Source organism: Labrus bergylta, chromosome 8 (assembly GCF_963930695.1).
Source record: "Labrus bergylta chromosome 8, fLabBer1.1, whole genome shotgun sequence".
Lineage (NCBI taxonomy): Eukaryota > Metazoa > Chordata > Actinopteri > Labriformes > Labridae > Labrus > Labrus bergylta.
The window spans coordinates 12,322,891-12,338,464 of NC_089202.1; the positions used below are offsets into that span (position 1 = coordinate 12,322,891).

General features: G+C 38.1%; 3 protein-coding genes across 5 annotated transcripts; all 3 read right to left on the reverse strand.

Annotated features, from left to right (window-relative positions):
- Positions 1-208: 208 nt before the first annotated feature.
- Positions 209-4,831, reverse strand: upp1 (uridine phosphorylase 1). The gene is made up of 8 exons (XM_020648520.3): positions 4,690-4,831; positions 4,309-4,425; positions 3,172-3,283; positions 2,901-3,059; positions 2,672-2,786; positions 1,333-1,542; positions 1,053-1,199; positions 209-957 (listed from the first exon to the last, which is right to left on the reverse strand). Exons 2-8 carry the CDS (start codon positions 4,347-4,349, stop codon positions 806-808), a joined length of 936 nt encoding a protein of 311 aa, XP_020504176.1. The 5' UTR covers positions 4,350-4,425; positions 4,690-4,831; the 3' UTR covers positions 209-805.
- An 809-nt stretch (positions 4,832-5,640) lies between these two features.
- On the reverse strand, positions 5,641-9,337 carry gra (granulito). Of its 2 annotated transcripts, XM_065957570.1 has the most exons (8): positions 9,099-9,337; positions 8,055-8,134; positions 7,210-7,268; positions 7,069-7,103; positions 6,927-6,984; positions 6,577-6,683; positions 6,436-6,494; positions 5,641-6,174 (listed from the first exon to the last, which is right to left on the reverse strand). In XM_065957570.1, the coding sequence occupies exons 3-8, from the start codon at positions 7,244-7,246 to the stop codon at positions 6,147-6,149; spliced, it is 324 nt and encodes a 107-aa protein (XP_065813642.1). In that variant the 5' UTR covers positions 7,247-7,268; positions 8,055-8,134; positions 9,099-9,337; the 3' UTR covers positions 5,641-6,146. The 2 variants fall into 2 exon arrangements, with proteins under 2 accessions (XP_065813642.1, XP_020504194.1); XM_020648538.3 differs by lacking the exon at positions 7,069-7,103 and having other exon boundaries at positions 9,099-9,288.
- Positions 9,338-9,946: 609 nt separating this feature from the next.
- On the reverse strand, positions 9,947-14,788 carry rbm12bb (RNA binding motif protein 12Bb). Of its 2 annotated transcripts, none has more exons than XM_020648523.3 (2): positions 14,668-14,788; positions 9,947-12,126 (listed from the first exon to the last, which is right to left on the reverse strand). In XM_020648523.3, exon 2 carries the CDS (start codon positions 12,102-12,104, stop codon positions 10,407-10,409), a length of 1,698 nt encoding a protein of 565 aa, XP_020504179.2. In that variant the 5' UTR covers positions 12,105-12,126; positions 14,668-14,788; the 3' UTR covers positions 9,947-10,406. The 2 variants fall into 2 exon arrangements, with proteins under 2 accessions (XP_020504179.2, XP_065813641.1); XM_065957569.1 differs by lacking the exon at positions 14,668-14,788 and adding an exon at positions 14,236-14,661.
- Between the last annotated feature and the right edge of the window lie 786 nt (positions 14,789-15,574).

The window sequence follows — 15,574 nt, forward strand, 5'->3', positions numbered from 1 at the left end:
TCTCTAAATCTATACTGGTTTATTGTTTTAAAGTATAAATTATTCAAAGAGATTGGCGTACACTGGCTGATAAAGACTGAAGTTAAATGATCACAATGAACTTAATACTCAACATTTACCAGCTAACATTATGTTTCAAAGAGGTCATCTTGATCTTGTTATTTGAATCTATTTCAAACTAATGAGCAAGGAAATAAAAGAGTCAACCTGGCTGGATAGAGCTTTATTAGAGATAGGACATTCTTGATGTTTTTCTCATCATCAACGACAGTTTGTTGAAATTTTCGTCACTAAATAAAACTTTTAAAACATTACAAAAAACAGACTTAACATACTTTCTGCATAGAGGAATATTTCAGATGATACATATTTTTAAGGTTCAACAACAACACTCACTGTCATTGGGACCTAAGTTTTTCAATATTATAAAACAAGGAACATTCAATCGATACATCACAGTTTAAAGCCAAGACTTAGCAAAGGTCAAGAAGTGGTCAAGTGTTATGGTCAAGGTACTTAAAATGTTAAATAGATTAGAGCTACTTACAGAATATTATATGCTCAGATACAAAAGTGAAAGGTTGTACATGCTGGTGTACTAAACTTAAGATGTATGGAATGATAAATAGAGGTCAATTTATCGTGTGACGAACTATAAAGTGATCGTTTCACGTATATCAAAGGTGTGATGGAAAAATGTTGAAAGCTGAATTATTGCATTGCACCAAGTATTCAGTATTTCATAAGTTTCAATGTGAGATACATCACTGATCGTCTGGTGTATTCTTGTGTGTAAATGTTGCACTTATCTACGTGCGGCTTTGGCCTTCAGCTGCTTCTTAATGTAGCAGCTGACTAGTACTTGTGGGCGATGTTGGTAATCGTGAAGAACTTCGCTAGAGCTGCTCAGCTGATCCCCCTTCAGACGATCCAGTAGTGTCACACAAACCACAGCAGCTGTGCACAAGAAGAAATTAGCATCAGAAACTCAACTTGTGGGTTTTGCAAAAAATTTGCAAGCCATAACATAAAACAGAGAACGTTTTTCTCACCTCGTAGACCGCTCAGCTTGCACATAGCAGCAAAAACTGAAGACTCCATTTCAATATTGCAGACCCCTGCTTCATTGGCTCTGTTAAGGAAGTCCTGCTTATCCGTCTCAGTATAGGAGCAGAACGCACCATCCAAACGGGCTTGTCCTGGTGGATTGAACAAATGTGGAAACAATTACAGAAAGAATGCAAATACACATTACATTTCACATTACAACCAAACCCATGTACATGTTGCTGATCAATGTGTAAAAAAACATCAATGTATCAAGTAGCACACCTTCATAGAAATCCAGGGTACACATTGTGTTGCCTATCACTGTCTCAAACTGGTTCAGCTCTTTGCTGCACTGTAACAGCTCTTCAGCTAGGCTCTGGTCCAGATCTGTGTTACGCACCACCGTCTTCCCCAGGATCACCTGCTCAAACTTGGGTAGGAAGGTGGCATCAACAGACTGCTTGGTGACAACGACAGTGCCGGGCTCGAGCCCTGAAAAACAAAAATGGCAGCTGAGAGTTAAAAGAATCACTCCTACACAAAGAACAAAAGTCAAATTCATATATGACATAAACATTATTATTTACAGATCGTATCATGTTGATTTTCTAATAAAATGCATTGAAAGTCATTCTTAAAGGAGCAATGTGTAACTCTGACACATAGTGTTTAAAATTGGTACTGCAGTCTGTATTTTAAACATTGTAGAGAGCTGTCTCCCCCTGTCCCCTCCTCTCTAGGGTCGATGTGCATGTGGGCAATGAAGCTTCAGAGTTTAGCTAGCCCTGCATCGGTCCTGAAACCTTTTCTACATTCTAACCTCTCTCCATTTTTTAAAAGCATCTCCAATATTTATCCTAGTTTTACCACGTTTCTGGTCGTGGAGCTTTTAAAAAAATGACATTATATTTTAACCAGTTTGCTTGCCTACTTTCTTGTTACTTCCTGTAACACCTGTTGGTTTTGCTGTTTGCCTGGCAAACCAAGGGGTAATCCAAAATGGCTGGGTGGGTTAAACAAAATTCCCTTTTTAATGTTGAAAAAGAAGAAGTGCCATCAGTGATCAATAAAAACTATAAAGATAAGGATGACAGTGCTCAAAAACTCAACGACCTTGGGTTCCCTCTTGTGGAAAAAAAAAGGTAAACTAATAGTATTTTGTTCCAGAGCAGCCAATCACAGTTAGGCAATCACTTCTGAGTAAGTTTACTCTGAGTTTAGTCAAATGCATGCTGAATGGCACATCAGCAGCAAGGGAGCTTGGTCTGTAAGGTAATAAAAGGTTCAAAGTTTAATGATGTTACAGTTTGTTAAACATTGCTCACTTATTCTTCATTTACCTGATCTGGCTCATAAAGTGTTGGAATCCTCACTGTATGTCATGTTTGATACAATCTCATGGAAGGACTTTTACCCACACCTGACTTAAGCCAGGTGAAGAAATTCCTTTTAAATCTGTTCATTTAACTCATTAAAAGAATCCAAAGAGAATCTGCATCTAGGGAGTTTGAGCAGTATTTTTTGGTTTGATAATGAATTAGATGAATAATCAACAGATGAACATCACAGAGCACCAAGGTAAACAAAAACAAAATAACATATTTACAAATCATAAGCTCACCTATTCCGCCTGATGTCCCAATGCGAATAATGGTCACATCTGTGCAATGTGAGTGATGGAGGAGCTTTATAAGCTCATGCAACATTATGGCGATGGATGGGATTCCCATCCCATGCTGCAAAATAAAACACAGACATGTCACATACATCTGTTTTTTTGTTTTTGAAGTGCACAACTTACAAGGGCAGTACAGCAATTGTTGAAAAAGAAGCATTTTGTTCATACATACACTGACAGAGAGCACAGGGCCAACTTTGTACATAGCGTATCGGTCCGTTCCAGCACATATATTGGGGTACTCTGATTTGGGGTCCTCCATTCTGAGCTCAGCAGCAATGTACTTAATGAATGACATCATTCTCCAAGGACTGCCCCCAACACACACAAACTGAAAGAATGAAAAACATGTCAAATTGACACATAAAGTTAATGAGTAACATGATAATGATTAGGAGATTATGTTTTATTAATGAACGACAATGTTGTCAAAAAGACATTACTTTGACATCACCAAACATAGCGGGTAGATTGTGTGTTCCAGTTCCTAAACTGAAGTGGTACAAGATGTCATCTTTCAGTGAATCCAGGTGGGGGTTGTGCACACAAACGGGGCTTAAAAGGGGTACAAAAAGAATCAGAAGTGTCAGTCTTATCCTGATATCCATACTGTATAGCCATGTCTTGACATTTCTCATTTACTCTGTTTTATCTAGCTTTAATCGTTGAGTAATAAGATTTGGGGCTTTTGACTTGAGTGTATTTGCATCAACATCCAAGAAGGGTGGGGTATTCATTTGTGATGCACCCAGTGATTAAAAATTAGTTTTGAAAAGCCATTGATTGACTGACCACGATATATTAAATGTTTTCATCTGTACTACTTTCATGCTGAAAAGTGTTGCAAACATAACTCATTAATAAGGAAGTCTGTGTATCCTTCCTGATTATGGTTGAATTTCCTACTTAGTCATTATCTCAGGGCAGCCACACAAATAGATACGAGGCACAATAATCCAAAAGGCTCCCACATACATGCCTACTATACATAGCCTATTCAGTTTTCAGTCTATCAGGTTGAAACTATTTCAATTAAAAACAACAACAATATAGTCATCCATGTAATCAACCCTCCATTAAAGTCCTTTCAATCTGTTTGATTAAAGACTGTTTTCCTGGATGTTGGTAGTCAGTCTAAACTATTTGTCCACTGTATTCTGAGTAGTTACAATAGATATATTTGCTCATGAGAATGTTTAATTAAAAGTGTGTTTACTTTTGTACTTAAAGTGAAGAGACCTAGTATCAGTATCTCCACTAATGACTATTTCTTCTAATGTGCATTGATAACAATAAGGACGTCTGACATGTAAAATGTAGCCTCGTTTAGTTTAGCAAAGGCTACAATAACCTCTGCAGGATCAACATTTGTGTGTGCTTATCACATCCTGAATGTGTTATCATTAAGGGGAAAAAAAAGACTTCCTCTGTCAGGAAAAAGCCAGTGCCATGACATCCCCCACACACCCAGCAGTTTCCTGATTTAAATGTTTGTTGGGGGGGTTATAGAAAATATTTTAGGCCTACTTCATGACACAAAATAGTTAGGACACAGCTGATACTGGACTAGACCTTCTCACCTTTCGCAAGATGCGGTACTCGTGTTGTCCTTCGGATCCATCTTCCTGAAAACAGCTGTGTCCGTCAAAAAAAAAAACGACCCAATGTCCGAGACCAACCCCAAAATCCGACGAAACCTGAACGTTACATTTGAGAAAGCACACCTTAAATGAAGAGTTGAAGTGAATTAGCCTTACCTTTGACGTAATTCCCCATCACGTTGCACATTAAAGTCACAGCATTTAAAGTTATTAGCATTAAAATGACTCAGAACTTTTTATCACACACCGCCACTTTGTCGCTCACAGCGCAATGAAACGACAGGTCAATGACTTCCTTCAATTTAAGACAAGATTAAAACCAAAGCAAAAACGCTACATGACAAACGCCGGGCAACGTACCTTGAAAATGCTGCTGTTCTCTCCCGGTACTAACAAATCAATTTTACTTTCTGACCATCTCACGTCGACACCGTAACGTGGGGCACGGGCCACAATGACGCGACGTCAACTTGCGTCACACGCGTAACATCCTACTCCTGGGTTGAAGGCTGCTGTAGTGTAGCCTGCTGTGCCTCCAGTCACGTACTTGACGTGAGTCAATCTCTCGAGGATATTGCAGGATGTTGTAAAATGTCCGATAAGATTTGAGTTCTTGTTGCTCAACTGAAAAGTTCGATTTTATTTTTGATGAAAGTAGCCTACGTTACATGACCTTTCTCAAACGCACCTGACCAACTCAGATTTGTGTTCCTGGAGTTTTATCATAGAGACTATACTCCTGTTAAGTGCAAATTGCTAAAGAACATTCTTCTGAAGGTTGGGTGTTTAATATCCTTTTAAATATTGGGCTTGATATATTCAAGGATTGGCTTTACTATGGGCCTTTAAATACAAATCATTGTGTTAAAGTATTACCAGGTATTTGATATAGGCTAATTCTCAATTTAATGAGGGGGAAATGCATTGCAATTACATGGGTTTAATTTATCTATCTTATAGAAGTAGACACTGAGGTTTGTAACCTTTAAAAGTATACTGTTCACTCAAATGTGTTTTTTAGCTGTAGACTCAATGAATATACTGTGATGAAATTAAACATGTTGTTTTTCACAATTTATAAAAAAAGAAAAAAAAAAAAAGTACATTTCATTGGTTGAAAATAGGTTAAGATGCCATCTGTTTAAAATCATCCATGATCTTGCCAGTGGAGACTGGAAAAGAGGATAACCATTAGCTCAAAGAAGCATTAATATGGTGTATGACATTCAGTAATTCCATACATTGTTAATATAATCATCTTCATCTTAAAACGTAATGTACATGTCAGAAAGAAAAAGGCAGCACACAATATTGATGTGACAAACTGTCTTTTATAAGGGATGTAAACATGTTTATTAAGACATGCTGAATCACAATGTGTACAGTATGTTACTCCTGCTTATACTTCTGATGCCAAACATCATTCTGACCCCATTCACATCAAGTTGGATTTGACTCAAATATGTTGAGAGATAAGGAGTCCACATCAAATGCTGTTTTCCCCTTTGCTCTCTGAAGCAAAACATTAGCACCAAAAGTCACCATCAATATCTTATTTTCAAAGCTTTTTTTTTTAAACAAAATATAAATACTTTACTTAAGCCAAACTTGTACACAGCAAACAATGCAAGCAGTATTCACACTCAAGCTAATAAAGTAGTGTTTGATATTATTAATTTGTGCAACTTCAGTTCAAACTGTTATCAAAATAATAAACATGCAAATAAAAATGTAACAAGTTAAATTAAATTCACCAAGAAAAACAAGAAGAAACGATTCAAACTCTCTTTGGCATAGTGAACATCTGTGCAAATTTCTCAAGGTGAGTGAAGCCTCTCCTCCATCCTAAAAACAGAGAAACAAATAGTGGCTCATTTCCCCCCCCATCCTTCTCATGTTCGTATCTGAATGTAATATGATACCACAGTTGATTCTACATAGTTAAATGCATTCACATCCATAGTAAAGCATACAGTCAGGATATATACTGAAAGTTTACACACAGAGGAACTGTAGTTTGAAATCAATGTTTAACACCAATATGTGTTTAAATCAATCCACCTTTCATTCATATCTAAATCTAGAAAGTATTTTTTGCTAACTTACATTTCTTCTTTTCCCCCATTCCTCCTCATGTCATGAAACCTTAGGTGCCCCAGATCCCTCTGTTGACACAGAATAAAAACACAACTCAATCCAAACAGTATGGGTACTATAATATTCTATTATTCTGAACAACCAACTTACTGCCTCAGGCAAGACGATGGGATGCTCAGGAAGGTATTCTGGCTTTCTCCTGGCCTCAGGACAACTCGCCAGACCGATTAAAAAATCCCTGGAGTAAGATATTCTCCCTAAATACATTTAAGTGTTAAAATCAACAAAAGGAATTTAAATCACGCAAACCAAAAAAAAAAAAAAAAAATGGGAAAAGGATGTTGTTTCTCTGACAATGCAGGACTCTTCTGCTCAACCAGTAGAGTAAAAACATTCAAATAAATTCACCAGTCTATAATAAGTGACTTTACAATAGAGGCTGGATGATGAGCAGATATTCCTACATTTAAATGGTGATCAATAAACACCCGGTGTCTTACCTTCTTTTTGTTTGTGCAGGTTGACAATCTTGAAGAACTGCTCTATATCAACATTTGTCTAAAAAGCACAACATCAGTCGATCACTGTGTGAACCAACAATTCAAAGGCAAATGTTTGAAGGTTTTTGTAATAAAGCCAAACCTGCAACAATTTTGATGTACAGCGTAAATGATTCACTATAAAAAAAAATAATTTCTCACAATAATAATTCAAGCAGTAATGGTAAAATATAAATTAAAATGCTAAAGATGATAAGACACATCCTTCTCTCGCATGTCTTACCTCTCGATTTATTTCCCTGATCAATGCCTGTGCACATGTAGCAGCATTCTTATTGGGCTCTAAAAGAAAAATCCCACATCAGAAGGTCATTATACGAGAACAATCATTTCAAATTAATACCGTATATGTTTTTAAATCAAATAATATATTGATTTTAACAGTCTACAGTTATCCACACTTAATGGCAGCAGTATTGTAACGGTCACAGTATATAAATATCTTTGTAGGCTGGAAGAATCATTTACATTTAAGCCACATGTGGAAAATCTCACTGCGTACTTCAGCAGAAACTTGACTTTCTGTTCAGCGGCAGAGCTAACTTCCCTCTTCATTGTAGGGAAAGTATTGTGAAAGCGGTCTCTATGTCAGTCCTCGATTATGGAGATATTATGTCTCTGCTACCACTATTAAAAGGCCTGGACTCAGTTTATTACTCTTGCGCTTGGATTCAAAACCGTAGACCCCTATAACACTATTTTAATATGTACAACCAAGTGGTTGATCTTCTCTGGCACAGAGGCATGATAAACATGCATCTCTTTATCTATGACTCCCTTATTGGACATTCCCCCGTCTCATACTGTATAACATATCTGCTGAACTGAGCCACCAGACCCTAACAAACTCTCTCTACTCACTGTGGGCACTCTTGTTTCTCTTGGACAAATTAAGAAAATTATCTCAAACCACTTTACCACAGTTTGTGATCTTTTTGTATCTCGACACCGTTGTATATTAGGGAAACCTCAATGAATTCCATGGCACTAAATAAAATGTTTTAAATGAATGAATTAAATACTTTGATCCATTCCTGCAAGTTTGACTAACTGCACAAGAGGGCTTACCTATGTCAACATGGATGCGACGCAGAGGCCTGGCAGGCTCCAGATGTTTCTGCAGGACTCTTCTCCTTGATACCTCCATCCTGGTGTCATTGAGAGTCAGACATGTTTTAAAAATGACCACACAAGGATTGTTTTTCTAACATCATACTGTGCTCTTGAAGGGAGACGTCATTCATATTTCAATAGGACTTTATTTTTGTTTAACTTCTTTCCAGAAAATACAGCCTACTATTAATGGTCCTGTCCGGAAATAAGCAAGATGAAGAAGTAGGATTCTATTAGGATTCAAGGCTTCACTCTTAGATAGACATGAATACATATCTACTTATATGTAAAAACAAATTATTGGCTTGATCAAAAGTACCATACGTAATTTTGAAGTGACGTTAAGTTATTCTGCTTTGATTAACTGTGAAACTACACGGTGTGAAGAGTTGAGAGGGGTTCGCATTAAAGCTGAGCTAATCAGAAATTCAACAAAGTGTTTGAGATTGGCGAGCTGAGAAACGACAGGTTGACTGTTCAGCTAACTACCCATGAATTTACCTCCTGTGTACACTTGACAAATGAATGAGAGCTCTTCAGACACGGTTCCAACCATCTTTTTTTTGTGTGTACAGAAGCAACTTTGGAAGACCGCAGGGAAAAATTGTGTTGCTCTTTGCAAAAAAAATGTTTAATGGCAGACATTTGCAGTGCATCATGATAACGACCAGCTGCTACCATTTAAACCTTAGCGGTTCTGTTAAATATAGCATCACTGCGTCGTTTACAGACACCACTGTGTCTCCACATCTTCATATCAATACAATTAGACAGAAACTGGTAAAAAACAAACAAAACAACAAAAAAAACCACTTATAAACTTGCTGTCATGTGAAACAGCACAGCGATGCACAAGTACAACGATTTCTGCGTTGAATCAAGCAAATTCAAATAAGATATGTAACTTTCACAAACAAGACACTACTCAGAAAATTTAGGATTTCCTGACTTGGACTTTGTATTTTACTAAATAAGTTAAATATACAGTTAATTATTCACCTGTGGCTCTACTAAAGTCCCTCGGCGTGGCCTTCTGCCTCTCACTACACCGGCGTCATGAGAGAAGCACATCAGTAACTTCCGGGAAACGACCTCCAACATAAAATGTGTATCAGGCAGTTTTCAGGATAAACTGAAACTGACAATGCATTTTCAATTGAACACAGCCTGTCAGATCATGGAGGGAAACTCCCTCAAATCATGACCATTTATGGTTTAAATATATTAATTAATTAATATATATAATTTATGGTTTTATACTGCAGATTCTTCATATTTTGCCAATATTTGATACCATTCGTCCAACTCTTGAAATGTGTAATTGTAGAATTTTGTTTAGAAATGGTACGCGGAATCGTGTTAATAGTAAATTGTCTAAACATTATCATGACTAACGTGTTAATCATATATTACCTTCCTGTATATACAGCTTTCAGTGGGGGGGCTGTGGATCAAAGCTGTTAAGTTGATAAGGTTACCTGTTCATCTTGTATCCGCAATTGTTCAATCAGCTAAAATCTTAAGATCTGACATTTAAGTGATTCATTTTGAGATGATTTACAGATTTTTAATTTACTACAATTATTTTTAAACAAATATCTTTTTCACCATGAAACTTTCAAGACCTTATGCGTCACTGGTGTATTTTCATATACAGGAAGAGGGGAGCTCAATATTTAAAATGCACATTATGTAGACAATTAAAGTGGTCACTCTTTTTGTTGATTTAAGTTGTAAAGCTTCCTCTGGGACTACTGGATGTTTATTAGAAAGAAGTACCTACTGTTAACACTTGACTTAATATGAATTCACCGGCATGACTATGAATACAAAAACACACACGGGTCTCCCAAATTGTTCTCTTTTAATCATCTGCATTCTAGAAAGATACATCATGAAAATGTCAGCGAGCAGAGTTATTTCCACAAAGATTTGAGAAGTACTTACAATTCAAATTGTGTATTTTTGTATGTAAAAACAAAATCTAAATAACCACAGATGGTACAAAGAAATTAATGTACATGTACACGATTGGAAGTTAAACAATAATACTTCTGTGAGAAAACTAAAACACTTCTATGTCAAAGTAAAATAAGAACCGCATACCAACCTCAGAGAAAAAGGTAAAAAAAATATATAGAGAGCCTAATTTTCAGTTTTCATAATCAAAGAAGCCATGCCAGCTTAATCAGAGAAAGGGAGAAAGGGCAATTATTTTCCTTAAATCAACTTGGCCTTTATCAACAGCATAAATGTCAGACTCGCAGTGGTAGGGCATGTAAGTTGACATGAAAAACAATTTCACTTTTACACAAGTAACAGCTGTATTCTTCTTGGACCAATGGATCTTCCACTCAGTTCCTCAACTGCTTTCTGGGCCTCCTGCCGGGTCTCAAACACTGCAGTCGCAGAGCCTTTAGATCTTCCACTTTGGTCATACTGCAGTGTGACAGATCCAGGGATAATCTCATATCCATAGCAAAAGTCATAGATCTCTTCCCTTCTGATTTGGAACGGCAAGTTAAGTAGCTGTACACAGGTAGGACCATCAACTCTCAAACTCTGCATGCCCCGAATGCCACTACCCCTGCCTCGTGAATCATGTGAACCCACTGCAAAGGGCTCATCATTGATTTGAGCCTGTGCATAGCCCATTTGAAGATCGCCATCGTAAGGAATCCTGGAGTTGGAGTACTCTGTGTCACCAGGACAATAGGATGCCATGCTGCTCCTGCGTGAGTACTGCTCCTCTCCTGGCAGTGGGTTTTGCATCGCTTTCTCTTGTATCACTGATGGCTCGAAACCCAACTGCTGCATATGAGACCGTGAAACACATTTCAGTAACACTTCTGACCCCCGAAAACTTTGTCCATTTCTGGGTTGAGATGGGGGCCTCTCCTGAAACCTTTCAGAGTTACTAGAAGGTCTGTCACCCATGCCCTGAGATTCCAGAAGGTTTATCATTTTCTCTCTTGAAATTGGGCGGGTATAAACCCAACGGTTTTCAAACAGTCTTTTTTCATTACTTAAGGCATCACAATAGTCTCGCAGACTCCTGAACAGCACAAATGTGGATCTGGTTCTTCTCCCATCACTGTCAAGAAGGTGCAGGATCTGGCCATCCTCAAGGTTTGCATTGCAAAAGAGCTTTTTAATGTCTTCTTTTTCCACTGTGTAGGACAGATTATCCACCAAAACGCAGTACTCATCATCAGAAGAAACACTTGGCCTCTTGGTCACAGGTGATTGGGACCTTACATGATGTTGTGGGTTTCTCTGATGGCGAATTGGTGATCTTTCCCTTACAAAGTTATCCACATTGCAAGCCAATGACAAGGTACCACCAGCCCAGCACCAATCATCTGCTGTTGTTCGGGAAACCTCCACATACCTTGACTGTATATATTGCCTATCCCTCTTCAGGCCTTCATATGCATCCTGGCTTGTGGCAAATTTGACAATACCTTTCCCGCTCTTTAAACATTTACGATTTTTAAACAATATTATGTCATCGACAACTAGACCACTGAAGAAGTCACGGACTTCCTCTTCAGTCACAGAGAAAGGCATTCCTTTTAGAAACAAAAACAAGTCATCAATACTGCTTGAAGCCACCTGGTGCTGGGGGGGAGGGGTATGATCCGATCTGCTAACTGGTCTCCTGCTAACCTCAGGGTCCATAGATCTTCTGGCACGTCTTGCATTCTCCTCAAGTCTCCTCTTCTGATCTAGCTCTGCACTTTTTGTACTTCTCTCAAGTAGGTTCTGCATTTCTGTTTTACTACTTAGTAGCAATGAAACAGGCGAACCCTTTATGACACCCTGTGACCGTGTCATGGCTCTTCTTGCATCTTCATCTGAAGCAAAGATTATGAAAGCTTCATTCCGCTCCCCGCCAATAATATGCACCCCTCCATCAGGAATTCTGAGGCCAGTGAAGAACTTGCGAATATCCTCTGATCCTGCGGTGGTCCTCAGTCCCTGTAAACGGATGACGACTGCCATACTGGTGCACAAACAACAGCGCCTGCAGACAGAAGGGTGTAAAATAGTATTATTTCCAACACAGATTCTGTCGCTGAGACTCGATTTCCAGGTATTCCATTACAACACCACTGGACTGTACTTGCAATGAGGGATTAAGAACACCATTCCAACCAAAGACGCTTTCAAAAAAACTTTCCAAACAATTAAGTCTGAAATCATTATAACCATTTAATATTTGTTCCAAGCAGGACTTTGTACTTCGCCATACGACATCACCAGTTCATAGATATTTTTGACAGAAAAAAATAGAAGCATTGACCAGTACATTAAAAAGTTCAAACATTTACAGTCTGACACTGACTTAATGTTAAACTGACAAGCGAGACAAAATGCACCAGGCAACCAAATATATCCTGTAGTCCAATTTAACGTAACTATTGTCCAATTCAACAGAAGTAAAGAAAGAAGCCATATTATATTCAGTTACTACACAGAATATATTTTGAACAACACAACCACAAACCACTTTTTTAAACCATTTATTAATAAGTGCAACTAATGCACTTAAATTTGATAAGAAAGCATTACTTTCTTAAGCAGTTTACAAAGGAGAGTCATTCATACGCTAATTGTTTATAAAACAACTTAGCAGAGCTATGTGTGGAAACCTCTGAAGGCTAATACAGTGACCCCCAGATTATAACAGTCCACAAAGGACTCACCAATAGCCACAATGAAAATGATGTCCTTCCCCAACATTGACTCTGCTCTTGTTGTTTGTTGGCAAAACAATCCTGAAAAACTCTAACCATTAAAAATGCCCAGTCTTTCAGCGAACAGTCATCAATAACAGTTTGGCCTTTTGCCTCCCTTTGATTAAATTTCTATTTGGCGCTAAATCCACGTCCATCATATTCGGCAGTTTGAATCGCGCCCAATTGCTGAATTGTGACCACTCTTTAACTCACCTGCGTGCCATCATTGGGGGAAATGCATCCACTCCCCACCACTAAACATCTCATGTCAACCAAAACAAACCCAAACATTAAAATACAGGCAGAGGACGAACTATTCAAGGCCTTGATTTTAAAAAGAAAGAAACAGAAATCAAAGATATCTGTATTATCAGGCCATACCATTGCAACACAAAGCCAGCAAATTCCTATGACCAAAACCAACTCAATATAACAACAATCAGCATCACAATAATGGTACAAAAAAAAAACCACCAACAATGTCTAGTCATTAAAGGTAGTCGTTGCAGCTTTTAAACAATATATAATCTAGGCCCCTCCTCCTGGACTCATTGCCACCAGAAGTGCATGCCAACTGCAGGGCTTTAGGGTGTAGGTCTACTGCTTGTAGCTACACTGCAAGCAACCTGAGAATAGGCCTATTACACTTCTCGTAATGGAAAATCGGATAATTTAGCAAGCAAGCACAAGCTAACCGCCAGTGTTCGACACCTGCCTGTCCATCAGAAAGCAGGTCAAATCCTTGTCCACGGTTGAAAGCTAAGGTCCTACGGTTCACCCTTGTTTTGTAACAAGCTTCATCCGCTTGGCCTTTTGCCTCCATATGATTATATTTTCTCTTTGCCGCTACGTCCACGTCCATCACAATCGCCAGTTTGAAACGTGTCCCATTGATGAATTGTAACCATTCCTTGACTCACCTGCGCACTGTCATTGGGGGAAATACATCCACTCCCCACCCATAAAACATCCCAGTCAACCCAAACATCAAAACACAGGCAGAGGACGGGGTCTCTGCAGACGCAGTCAGCACCACACATGTATTGAGGCCCAGAACTGCTTGAGCAGCATTTCTTTAATTTAAGTTTATATTCTTTTTTTTAGGAAAAGGCTGTTGACTATGCCTTCTAAGCAAACAGACATGCAACAACATCGAACTAATGCTTTATCAAAAAACCTTGATCATTCATTGTAACAGGCATGTAAGTTTAGGACCTTCACAACAAAACCCAAAACAAATGAATAAAAATCAGACAGCTGCAAACCCTTACCATCAACCTAGGGCCACATATTCACCTCAGTGAGTGCAGTAGTCTGAATCAATAGCTCTGAATATCATTTCATGCCCCATAACAACTACATCGTACACCTACTTGTTAGATATGCGATAATACCTTTGATAAAACGACGGCAGAAACAGTCGACCTTCATCCGACCCGACCTAAAATCTCACCAGGACTATTACAGCCACTGCGAATAGTAAAAGTCATCGGACGGTCATGACAGAAGTGCATAAAACCAGCCAAAGTTTCCACCTAGTTTGTCTAATTTGCGGCATTCAATTACTTCCAGGTAAGCGACAAAAAAAACACAAAGCACATACTGAAATTTTAACTTTACTGAAAAACTAACTTTGAAGATAAGACACGGCAAATATAGGCGATGATGACGCTTTCAAACAAAGGTACGCAACAGCTGTGTGGCCTCCACAAGGCCTCTGACATTAGCATTAGCTGCTTTCACGTCCAACGCTGACCGGCGACAATGAGCCTGTTTTCTTCATTAAAAGCACGAAATATGGCGACCTAGCATTCAACAAAACTTACACGGGTGATAAGTACACTTTCTCGAACAAAATAGAGAGTATCAGCAGAATTTAGGTCAAGCGTGAATTCATGTAGCTCTTCTCCCGAAATGATTCTGCTTCCGCTGACAACTTCTTCTTCGTCACTTCCAAAGGCGGGCTGGAAGCAATCGTGAAAGGTGTACGGCGCCACCTGCTGCTACGGAGTTTACTTACATTCATAATGTAGTGTCTTTATTTTTGGGGGGGAAAGTTAATGTATATTGTTGTACGCTTAAATATTTGAATACAACTTTATTCCTCCTTCTTCCTTACAACCATTTATGACTCTGTTTTTGCACATTTACATTCAATCTTCCATATTTAATCTTCCTATTTAAGACTAGTAATGCTAAGTTAAATCCTGGTTGTATATATTCACATTCTTAGTTTTTATATTTTTAGTACTTATTTACTTTGTATTTAATATTATATTGTGTTTAGATTTGCTAACATTGTGTTTTTTACTCATTGTGTGTTGTATAACCTGCTGCTGTAACGCCACAATTTCCCAATTTGGGATCAATAAAGTCATTCTATTCTATTCTATTCTATTCTATTCTACTAGCGAATTGCAATTAACCCTTCATGCATTCTCAAATCCAGTCAGTTTTTTTCAAAAGCTGCTTTATACCTACAAATACAGTTTTAACCCTTTGCCATAAGTCTCAAATGTATTCGATGCAACTACTTTTCAAGATGTAGGGTTTGCACTTTTAACACATGTGTCCATACTAACCCTAAAAAGTTTTAGTTCACCAAGTGCTGAGTTGGAAGAGATTTTTCCCCAAATGTTTTTTTCTGACATAAAGAACTACATTCTACACTCAGACTGTTTGGATTCTGTAACAATATTTCACACTATTGATTTCAGGGAACGCTACAGCTGT